The sequence below is a fragment of the Heloderma suspectum genome, chromosome 2 (assembly GCF_057233095.1).
Source record: "Heloderma suspectum isolate Gila_16-S chromosome 2, 16-S_ref, whole genome shotgun sequence".
In the NCBI taxonomy this organism is placed as follows: domain Eukaryota; kingdom Metazoa; phylum Chordata; class Lepidosauria; order Squamata; family Helodermatidae; genus Heloderma; species Heloderma suspectum.
In genome coordinates, this window is record NC_139459.1 from 342,237,884 (window position 1) to 342,249,489 (window position 11,606).

An 11,606-nucleotide genomic window follows, 5' to 3' on the forward strand; every position below is an offset into this window, starting at 1 on the left:
GTCCCTGGGTTGTTTAATGTAACATGCGAACCTGCAATTGTGGGTTGCTGGGGGACAAGCCCTGGGTTCAAAGTCTGGGTTTTTCATCCCACAACAACCCACAATTTTGGGTTCGCACATCATGCTAAGAAATGTAGTGCAGTGGGACAGGTGAGCATTCAGCAGCCGGCATGCTCACTTGCTCCTCCTTGTTCAAAACAATACATGGTTAGCAAGCCAGGTGTTCTTTATGATGTGTGAACCAGGACCTTGTCTTTAAAAAAAGAGAAAAGAAATAAACTTCTTCACTGATGAAGAAATTTAGGGTTGTTTCCTATTGTAGAGATTACTCTCAAGGAAGTTAATGGTGTGCATTGTGTTATGTCCAATGAATGGAAGGGGCCTTCCTTCTATATGAAGCCATATGCATATATGAAGCAGTTGGTATGAGAGGAAAACCCCTTCATGGATCACTGCCTTACTGTGGCGAAGGGGCTTGCGTAACTCGGTGAAGCCATAAGTTATGCCGTGCAGGGCTACTGGAGAAGGAAATGGCAACCCACTCCAGTGTTCTTGCCAAGAAAACCCCATGGAATGTATCACAAGGCTAAGAGAGATGACGCCGGAAGATGAGCCCCTCAGGTCGGAAGGTGTCCAATATACTACTGGGAAGAGCAGAGGGTATTTCCAAGTAGCGCCAGAAAGAGTGAAGCGGCTGGGCCAAAGCCGAAAGGACACTCAGCTGTGGATGTGCCTGGTGGTGAAAAGAAAGTCTGATGCTGTAAAGAACAATATCGTTTAGGAACCTGGAATGTCAGATCAATGAATCAAGGTAAGCTGGAGGTGGTCAAACATGAGATGGCAAGATTGAACATCGACATCTTGGGAATCAGCAAACTAAAATGGACAGGCATAGGCAAATTTAATTCAGATGACCATTGTATCTACTACTGTGGGTAAGAATCCCTTAGAAGAAATGGAGTAGCACTTATAGTCAATAAAAGGGTGGGAAAAGCAGTACTGGGGTACAATCTCAAAAATGACAAAATGATCTCAGTACGAATCCAAGGCAAACCATTCAACATCACAGTAATTCAAGTCTATGCCCCAACCACTGATGCCGAAGAAGCTGAGGTTGATCGGTTCTATGAAGACCTACAACACCTTCTAGAACTAACAACAAAAAAAGATGTCCTCTTCATCATAGGGGATTGGAATGCTAAAGTAGGAAGTCAAGAAATCACTGGGATAACAGGCAAGCATGGCCTTGGTGTACAAAATGAAGCAGGACAAAGGCTAATAGAGTTTTGCCAAGAGAACACACTGATCATAGCAAACACTCTTTTCCAACAGCACAAGAGGCGACTCTACACATGGACATCACCAGATGGTCAATACCGAAATCAGATTGATTATGTATTTTGCAGCCAAAGATGGAGAAGCTCTATACAGTCAGTAAAAACAAGACCTGGAGCTGACTGTGGCTCAGATCATGAGCTGCTTCTTGCAAAATTTCGGCTTAAATTGAAGAACGTAGGGAAAATCACTACACCATTCAGGTATGACCTAAATCATATCCCTTATGAATATACAGTGGAGGTGAGGAATAGATTTAAGGGATTAGACCTGATAGACAGAGTGCCTGAGGAACTATGGATGGAGGTCTGTAACATTGTTCAGGAGGCAGCAGCTCAATCCATCCCAAAGAAACAGAAATGCAAGAAAGCAAAGTGGCTGTCTGATGAGGCTTTACAAGTAGCTGAGGAAAGAAGGGAAGCAAAAAGCAAGGGAGAAAGGGAAAGATATATCCAACTGAAAGCAGAGTTCCAGAGAATAGCAAGGAGAGACAAGAAGGCCTTCTTAAATGAACAATGCAAAGAAATCGAGGAAAACAATAGAATGGGAAAGACTAGAGATCTTTTCAAGAAAATCAGAAATCTCAAGGGAACGTTTTGTGCAAAGACGGGCATGATAAAGGACAAAGAAGGCAGGGAACTAACAGAAGCAGATGAGATTAAGAACAGGTGGAAAGAATACACAGAAGAACTATACAGGAAAGATCTGAATGTCCCTGATAGCCATGATATTGTGGTTACTGAACTTGAGCCAGGCATCCTAGAGAGTGAAGTCAAGTGGGCCTTAGGAAGCATTACGAACAGCAAAGCTAGCGGAGATGACAGTATTCCAGCTGAGCTATTTAAAATCCTAAAAGATGATGCTGTTAAAGTGCTGCACTCAATATGCCAACAAATTTGGAACACTCAGCAGTGGCCACAAGACTGGAAAAGGTCAGTTTACATTCCATTTCCAAAGAAAGGCAATGCCAAAGAGTGTTCAAACTACCACACAATTGCTCTCATTTCACATGCCAGCAAGGTGATGCTCAAAATCCTACAAGCTAGGCTTCAGCAGTATGTGAACTGAGAACTACCAGAAGTACAAGCTGGGTTTTGAAGAGGCAGAGGAACTAGAGATCAAATCGCCAACTTTTGCTGGATCATGGAGAAAGCAAGAGAATTCCGGAAAAACATCTATTTCTGCTTCATTGACTATGCTAAAGCCTTTGATTGTGTGGATCACAACAAACTGTGGCAAATCCTTAAAAAGATGGGAGTACCAGACCACCTTACCTGTCTCCTGAGAAACCTGTACGAGGGTCAAGAAGCAACAGTAAGAACCAGACATGGAACAACTGATTGGTTCCAAATTGGGAAAGGAGTACGACAAGGCTGCATATTGTCACCCTGCTTATTTAACTCATATGCAGAGTACATCATGAGAAATGTCGGGTTGGACGAATCACAGGTCGGAATTAAGATTGCTGGGAGAATTGTCAACAACCTCAGATACGCAGACGATACCACCCTAATGGCAGAAAGCGAAGAGGATCTAAAGAGCCTCTTGTTGAGGGTGAAAGTGGAGAGTGCAAAAGCTGGTTTGAAACTCAACATTAAAAAAACTAAGGTCATGGCATCTGACCCCATCACTTCCTGGCATATAGAAGGGGAAGAAAGGAAAGCAGTGACAGATTTTACTTTCTTGGGCTCCAAGATCACCGCAGACGGTGACTGTAGCCATAAAATTCAAAGACGCTTGCTCCTTGGGAGGAAAGCTATGGCAAACCTAGACAGCATAGTAAGAAGCGGAGACATCACCTTGCCGACAAAGGTTTGTATAATCAAAGCTATGGTTTTCCCAGTAGCAACGTATGGCTGTGAGAGCTGGACTTTAAGGAAGGCTGAGCGCCAAAGAATTGATGCTTTCGAACTGTGGTGCTGGAGAAGACTCTTACGAGTCCCCTGGACTGCAAGGAAGTCAAATCAGTCCATCCTAAAGGAAATCAATCCTGAGTGCTCATTGGAAGGACAGATACTGAAGCTGAAGCTCAAATATTTTGGCCACCTAATGCGAAGAGAAAAGTCACTGGAAAAGACCCTGATGCTAGGGATGTACGAAAGTCACTTACCTTTTCGAAGGGTGACATTCGCGGGGGGGGGGAGGCGCTCCGTCCCTCCCCCCAGAATTCTCTCCGGCCGGCTCCACTCCATGGCAATTCCATGGAGCAGCCGGCCAGGGCCGCCCACAGCTGGACATCCGGCCACTGGGCAGCCTGCAGGGACGCAAATGGCGGCGGCCGTAGCCACCATCATTTGCGTCCCTGTATTTTGCCATGATAGGCTACATAAATATTTACATAGCCTATCAAGGTCAACAAAAAAAAAGAACGCTAATGGCGGCCACCGTAGCCTCCGCCATTTGCGTTCCCTTTTTTTTGCCGTGATAGGCTACGTAAATACTTACGCAGCTTATCACGGCTTCCGCAGGTGAAGTAGCGCAGCCTATAGTGAAGAAGCGAATGGCGGCCGCACATGCGGCCACTATTCGCAACGCAGCGCGAACGGCAGCAGTTAGGTGTCCCGTTTTGTGCGCCTTTCATGGGCAGGCAGGGGGGCTTCATTCTGCCACGGATTTGGGGGGGCCAAATTTACTGGCATTCGGCCTCACCGAGATCCATGGCGGAATTCTCTGACATTCCTACCTGATGCTGGGAAAGATTGAAGGCAAAAGGAGAAGGGGACAGCAGAGGATGAGATGGCTAGATAGCATCACCGATGCAATGAATATGAACTTGAGCACGCTCCGGGAGAGAGCGCAGGACAGGAAGGCCTGGCGTGCTGTGGTCCATGGGGTCACGAAGAGTCGGACATGACTTAACGACTGAACAACAACAACAACAACATGACGGGAAACGTTAGTGACTTACCCAGTTCTGGAGAACTCCGCCCAGTACCGCATCACCCTACGGCTCAGCGCAGCCTCAGCCTCCGTGTAAGTTTGGTTGACATCCACCACTGACTCAAGGGTCCCGAACACATAAGGCACCTCGGCACCATGGGGTGCCCCAGCCCACTCAGGCCAAACAGAGCCAGAGGTATGATGTCTGAAGGAGTAGAAGTACACAGGGCTCCCAGCTTCTCTGACCATTGCAGCAAATTCAGCTACTGGGCATACGAAGAAGTAATCACTAAAAGATTGTGACATGGCCCAACGGTACCGTCCTGGACCACTGGCTTCTTCACTGTACTTCAGCGCCACAGCCTGAACATCTTCCTCAGTTGTATTTTCAACCATCATCCTTACTGCTTCCAGAAATTGTTGCCAAGTGATAAGGCTGTGATTGGTGCCAGGAAAAAGATATGGCACGAAGGCGGATGCTTCATCAGAGGTGACACCAATGAGAACTGGTTTAAGCTGAATGCGCCCAGCCTCCAGAAGCTTCTGTGGCTCATCAGACAGAAACTCCCCATCTGTGGTTGGTAAGAAGGGAATGTCCAGAAGGAATTTGCTTTCTAGAGCCATAGAGTACTCATGCTGAGCGAAGTTTGTTGCCTCTTTTTCCTGTAGGCAGCTCACCACAGCAGCAGCATCACCTTCTGGACAGCCCAGCAGCTGGCTCAAATGAATGGCTCTCTGCTTGGCCTCTTCAGGACTCATCCAAGCCCAGACAACACTGGGAGCTCCACTCTGAAGCACAGCTCTGGCAAACAGGGACTGGCTACTTGGTGAGAGGAGATGGAAACCCACGGAGGAAGCCCCAGCATTCTGGCCAAAAATGGTCACCTGAGTCGGATCTCCACCGAAGGCAGCTGCATTGTCCTTAACCCACTTCAGTGCCAGCTGTTGGTCCAAGAGGCCCATGTTTCCTGGGGCAGCTGGCGGTAATGAAAGGAAGCCCAGAGCCCCCAGGCGATAATTCATGGAGGCCACAATGACATTCTCATCAGCAGCTAAGGGTGCCCCATTGTACAAGTCCAGGGAAGCTGTGCCAGTGAGAAATCCCTCTCCTCCATGTATCCAGACAAGGACAGGAGCTGGTGAGGAAGGCCGTGGATGGGGCACCCAGACATTGAGAAAGAGACAATCTTCTGAGAGTGGTCGATTGGGAGCCCATATTTCTGCCTCAGTGTAGTTTGTAAAAATAAACTGGGGGCAGGCATTTCCAAAGTTGGTGGTCTCCAAGACTTGACTCCATGGCTGATGTGGACGGGGCTCCTGAAAACGCAACTTCCCCATGGGGGACTCAGCATAAGGGATGCCCAGATAGGCAGTCACAGAGCCAGAGCCAGCTGGGAGAAGCTTGCCCTTGATTGGACCATGGCTGGTAACTACCATGGCACCATCTTCCGAGGCAGCATTGGTGTGCAGAGAAAAGTGAAGGAGGAGGAGGAATAAAAAGCTCACAGTGTCAGCACCCGGCATTACAGCAGCTAGAAGGAGAAAGTCCTAGAGGAGGTTACAATAAATACAAGTTGAGCTATTTCTCTTTTAAGGAAGGCCTAATCCAACCTTACCCTAACTGGTTGTCACAGAAGAATGGTTGTTCTTGTTCAGGACACCATCCCTGGTTGGCTGCCCTCTTGACATTAGCCCTGCACTGTGACACATCTCTAAAGCTTTGCCCAGGCCACTCAACGCATCGATCTTGGACCCCTTCAGCAACATGCTGTGGTGGTCACTCATTCCGCAGTCTGTTCTCTGGCATTCAGAATCTCCTTGGAGTTCCCTTTGGGGAGGAATCTTTATTTATCCCTTCCACGTAGCCAGGTGTGTTGCTAGGGTCTTAAAAGATGTGGAACACAGGCTCATAACACAAATTTGCATGTGCTTTTTGTAGGTAGGTAGGTAGATGATGATGATGATAGATAGATAGATAGATAGATAGATAGATAGATAGATAGATAGATAGAGTCAAAGTGGGCATGTCAGCGCACACCTCGAAAAATATGTGTGTGTGCACGTGAGTGTGTGTGCCTGTATGGACAGATACATACATACATTAGAAGTGTGCACTGACACCCCCCCTTCAACTCAGACACTGATTCAGCTGTTTGGAAAACATCTCACTTCTGCTTGGGCCAATTGGAGTCAGTCCACTTCAGCTCAGTACCAAACCCGAGTCAAGGTTCAGAAAACTGAGTCTTTATGCTCCCTGTTGACTATCATGGGAAATCTTAAAAAAAAACACTGTAACTTTTTTCTTTGGATGATAGTCGCAGGCCTAGTTGCCCCTTAGGAGGGGATTACACCTACTGAATGTCAGAAAAATAGGTGCAGGGGTTTAATTAATTAATTAATTTTATTTATTACATTTATATACTGCCCGACAGCTGAGGCTCACAACAATTAAAACCATCAAATACAACACGATAAATCCTGATATAAGAATGTAAAAGTTTAAAAGCAGCATGTAAAACCAAAGTAAAACCCAACAGCAGTTACAACCCAAGGAAAGTCTGGGTGAAAAGGTGCATTTTTAGGAGGCACTTGAAAACTGTCACATTTTCTGCCTCTGAAACTGCACAGAGGAGGATTTTCCAGAGGATGGGTGCCGCTACAGAGAAGGCCCACCATCGGGGTTCTTCACGGTGACATTCCATTCATTTCGGAATGACCAGCAAGGCCTCCTTTGATGATCTTATATGTCGCCTGGATATATACAAGGGAAGGTGGTCTGCTAGGTATTCTGGTCCCAAGTTGTTTAGGGCTTTATATGATAATATCATAACCTTGTACTGGTTCGGTAGCTAATAGGCAGCCAGTGCAGTTCTTTTAATACACATGTTATGTGAACACAGCTAGGTGTCCCAGTGAGCACCCTAGCTGTTGCTTTCTGCACTAGCTGCAGCTTCAGAACCATACACAAGGGTAGCCCCACATAGAGGGCATTGCTATAGTCTAATTGTGAGGTTACTGTACATGTATCACCATAGCTAGACTATCCCTCTCCAGGAACAGGCATAGTTGGCATACCAATCAGAGTTGGTAATGGGCGCTCCGGGACACCTGGGCCTCCAGTGACAAAGATGGATCCAGGAGCACCCCACCTACAGACCTGCTTCTTCAGAGGGAGTGCAACCCCATCCAGAAAAGGCAAACACCCCACTTCCTGGACCTGGGAACTACCAACCCATAGGGTCTCTGTCTTACCAGGAATCAGCTGCAGTTTATTGGCCCTCATCCAAGCCATAACTGCATCCAGGCACCGGTTCAGAACATACACTGCTTCTCCCAATTCAGATGTCGGAGAAAAATAGAGCTGGGTGTCATCAGCATACTGATGACACCTTGCCTCAGATCTCCTGATGAACCACTCCCAGTGGCTTCATATACATATTAAATAACATTGGTGACAAATGGTGCCCTTTAGTACCCCACAGTTCAGTTGCCATGGGCCTATGGGCCTTTATATTTGTGCTATTGTGCTATATGCCTTAATATTTTGATTTTCTTTTAAAGGGAACTGCCAATAATGTCTTTATTCTTTGGAAGAATGGATGAAAATTTCAGTTTTTGTTGCCCCATCAGGGGAGATTATGTCTGCTAAATTGCAGAATGATAGCCCCAGGGGGTTTTGTGCAAGGGTAGCCTTGGCATTTTGAGGGTCTCCACAAGAGAAAATACTTATCTTTCTATGTTCCTTGTGAACCATTGTTCTGAAAATGACAGACAGCCTAGAGGTGAGCCCTAAGTAAGAAACCAGCAAAGTTTCAGAAGGATAGGAGCAAGGGATAGGGAATTATGATGCTTGAAATCCAGTTTAAACCTGTTTCACAGTTGAGTGTGCTAGCATTGGAAGAATGGCCATCTCATGGTCCTAAGCTTGCCCTCTCCCAAAGCACAATGATGGGAGACCATGGTAAAAATCTGTCCTAGGAATAGAAGGTGGACCTGTCACTCATTGAACCCCAGTCCCTCCCTCCTCCTGCAGCTCTTAATGAAACTAAAGCAAACTATGTTATTTTGAGACATAAAGACTGCCCAATTCTGCTCAGGCTCCAGACTTGGTTCAAACTCAATGCACATCCCATTGCGTGTATGTGTGTATATATATATATATATATATATATATATATGCGCATGCAAATTTAGAATGTCCTGTTTGTGGGTTTCCCATGGGCAGCTGGTTGGCCACTGTTTGAACAGAATGCTGGACTAGATGGACCTTGGACTCATGCAGCACATCTCTTCTTATGTTCTTAAATATAGAGTGCCTCTGAGCATATGCAGAATGTTTTTTTTCTTTCACCACTGAGCAGTTACATTCTCGCCCTACCAATCCCATTTCCCTCCATACAGCAATCTCTCCTCATTCTACCATCCTCCAGTAACTCTTCATAAAAACAGATGTCTTCATAAAAATAGATGTCTCCTCTACCTCCTCCTTCTTATGAACAAGCTGTCATTGTATCTTCCCCCCCACAACTTCATTTGTGCCAAGACTTCACCAGGATTCAGCCAAGGAGTTTGTTTTCAAACCTAGGGCTAGGCTATGGAGAAACTCTGAGCATGTACTAAATGCCTTTCCCTCACCACTGAAGCTAGAGTTCATGCAAAATGGGGGGGAAAAAAACCACAAACGACAACACATGCATAGGATTGAGCTGAAAGGGTAGTCAATTCATTAGACTGGAATTGGGAGTGCAGTGTATTAAGCTTGCAGTACCATGCTCACAACTCAGGACTTCTGAGTAAAGTAAGGTTTGCAGAAGATCAGGCTGCAAACCTCCCTGCAAAAGTAACTTGTGCTGGAATCCTATGCACACTTTCCTGGGGATAGGCCTCATTAAACATAATGGGACTTGCTTCTAAGTAGGCATACATAGGATTGTATGATTGCATGTAGTATTTATCTCCCCTCCACTTCCACCACCCCCTCCTATTTTTATTAAAGCTTTCTGTTCATAGGAACATAGGAAGCTACTTTATACTGAGTCAGAAAGTTGGTCCACCTAGCCCTGTATTGTTGACACTGACTGGCAGCACCTCTCCAGGGTTTCAGGCAGGATTCTTTCCTAGCCCTCCCTGGAGATAATAAGGATTGAATGTGGGACCTTCCGCATGCCAGGTACGTGCTCTACCACTGATCTACAGCCCTTCCTATTGCTGGTTAATGACAACTGACAAACAAAAGAACCCCAGATTCGTTCCTCTGCAATATGTGAACCCACTTTTCTCAAAGACTTGGATGAGGAGAAGGAGGAGAAAAACCAGCCCTCTTCTCTGTCTGTATAAAGTCAAATACAGTTCAGAACTCTCGCCTACCAAAGAGAATTCTCTTTGAGAATTCCCCAAGATATGCTCTGGGTGGAATAAAGAAGAGATAGAAAGACCAGGATTGGGGAGAGAAGAAGAAGAAAAGAAGAATGGTGAATGGAAATGGAGAAGGGAGAGAGAATTCCCCAAGCCAAGCATCTCCTTTCGGGGAGGTATCACGTCAGAGGAATTTAGGAGGCCATGGACGGTTTGTAAGGATTGCACAAATTAACCATATGAGGAGGGGTGACTGGGGGCTTTTTCTTGCTTTTTTAAAATTGTAAAACCTATTTAAAAGCCCCAGCACTTCCTCGATCATGACATCACCTAGTCCTAACTCTCCTTTTGGAATAATCTTGAGGCCCGCAGCTATTTAGAAGAACTTAAACTAAATGGGGAGAAAGCCATTTGTGGAGGCTGATTGAATCTTTTGCTGTGCTAAAGCTACTAAATTTCTGCAGAAACCAAAGTTTCCAGTTTGGGGCAGTAAACTCAGATGCTGAGTGAAAGACCACATGGACCTATTCCTGCCCTTCCCTCACCCTCTTCAAAAAGTAATTGCAAGCAAGCTCCCAGCAATGGGCATGTAAGAGCAGAAAAGCAGAGGGAAGAGAAAAAACCATGAGTGGAAGGAAAGGTGGCAGTCTCCCCTCTAGTTTAAAAAGCTGGTGCATTCAGACTACACTCTCTATTGGTCTGCTAAGGGAGTGAGTCCAAAGGCCTCCTTAGTAACTGCAAGATCACTGAACTCAGAGGAAAGAAGCAGACATTTTTTTAAGGCAGATGATGGTAATTGGGGCTGCTCGGAAGATCAGGAGCACACCTCAGAAGATCTGGGGCCCATGACCAGGTGGTATCGCTATAACAACGCCCATGCACATAGCCCTGATTTCAATGATTTTGCACAGCCTTGATCCTCCACCCAACACATTTTTATAAATTATTCCCTGCCCCACCCTGACAAGGTAAGAGCAAAAAAATGCCTGGAATACAGATGTGTGGGAATCCCAGGTAAGCCATTCTGCACTCTCTAAAGGCTGATCCAGATATAAGTATAAGAAATATTAATACAATAACTTTAAAATTGCAAAAGTATGCAAAACAATCAACCCACAAAAATTATACAGCATAGATGGTGTAAAAGATGATGGCTTAAGCAAATATAATCATACATCATGGACATACTTTTTAATTGTCTAGTCTCAGACTGTAACATCTGCAGTTGAAGGATCTGAAGGACCAAGCCTGGAGGAAATCTCTGTCTGAGGCCCTGTAAATTGCTACTGCTAGATATGTTAAATAGGAAATGGTTCTGCCTCTGCTGAAAAAAAATGTGAACAGGCAGTATGGAACAAAATGTTCTGACTTTGGATTTGACAGCACCTTATCTGCAAATTTGTCAACTCTCCAGGATTTATTTGAGTTCTGGAATCTGTGCTTATTGTGCAATAAATGTGCAGCTTTTACTCAATTGCTGCAGCAATCCAAATGTCCATTTCCACTAAGTGCTTCCATTGTAGGGAAAGCCCTGTATTACAGGAACCTAATCTGCAGTGGTGGCCTATTAAGAGTGCTCTCCGGGCACCACACTGCCCCTGCCAATGCACTCCCCCCACCCCCTCCTGTACCTTTAAAAAAGATAAACTCTTCGCCGCACCTCTGCCAGCTTCTCCAGTTGTGATGGCCAGTTGTGGCTGCTGCTGCTGCGCTAGCAGACTGAAACCAGGGACTCCTGGTCTGGCATGGTGACTTCATTTTTAAAACTGCACATGTGCAAACTCTCTCACATGCTCAGAGCATTCCAGAGTCTTTCCCTGGATTGGAAAGGTTTCCAAGCATGCTTGGTGCCCAGCACCAGGTGGTACAAGCTCCCTTCATTAAGAGGGGAAGTTCAATTTTAAAAAAATGAGCTCAGCCTGAGCTGGCCAATGAGAGAAGACCCATTCCCGCCACAAGGGAGGAGTCGTAATGGGCAATGGGGGGAATCACACAGGGCCGCAATGCTGGCTGTCTGGCTGCTGGATGAACACCAA

At 45.8% G+C, this 11,606-nt stretch overlaps 1 protein-coding gene across 2 annotated transcripts in view; it reads right to left on the bottom strand.

Moving 5' to 3' along the window:
* LOC146355265 (acetylcholinesterase-like) overlaps positions 1-10,839 on the bottom strand; it is a 37,421-nt gene extending 26,582 nt beyond the window's left edge. The window contains exons 1-2 of one of the 2 annotated variants that reach the window (XM_084840816.1): positions 10,759-10,839; positions 4,244-5,763 (exon numbers count right to left, since the gene is read on the bottom strand). In XM_084840816.1, coding sequence (XP_084696942.1) covers positions 4,244-5,739 — 1,496 coding nt within the window. In that variant the 5' untranslated portion in view covers positions 5,740-5,763; positions 10,759-10,839. The remainder of the gene's footprint in view (positions 1-4,243; positions 5,764-10,758) is intronic. The other variant, XM_084840815.1, reaches the window with a different exon arrangement.
* Positions 10,840-11,606: the final 767 nt, after the last annotated feature.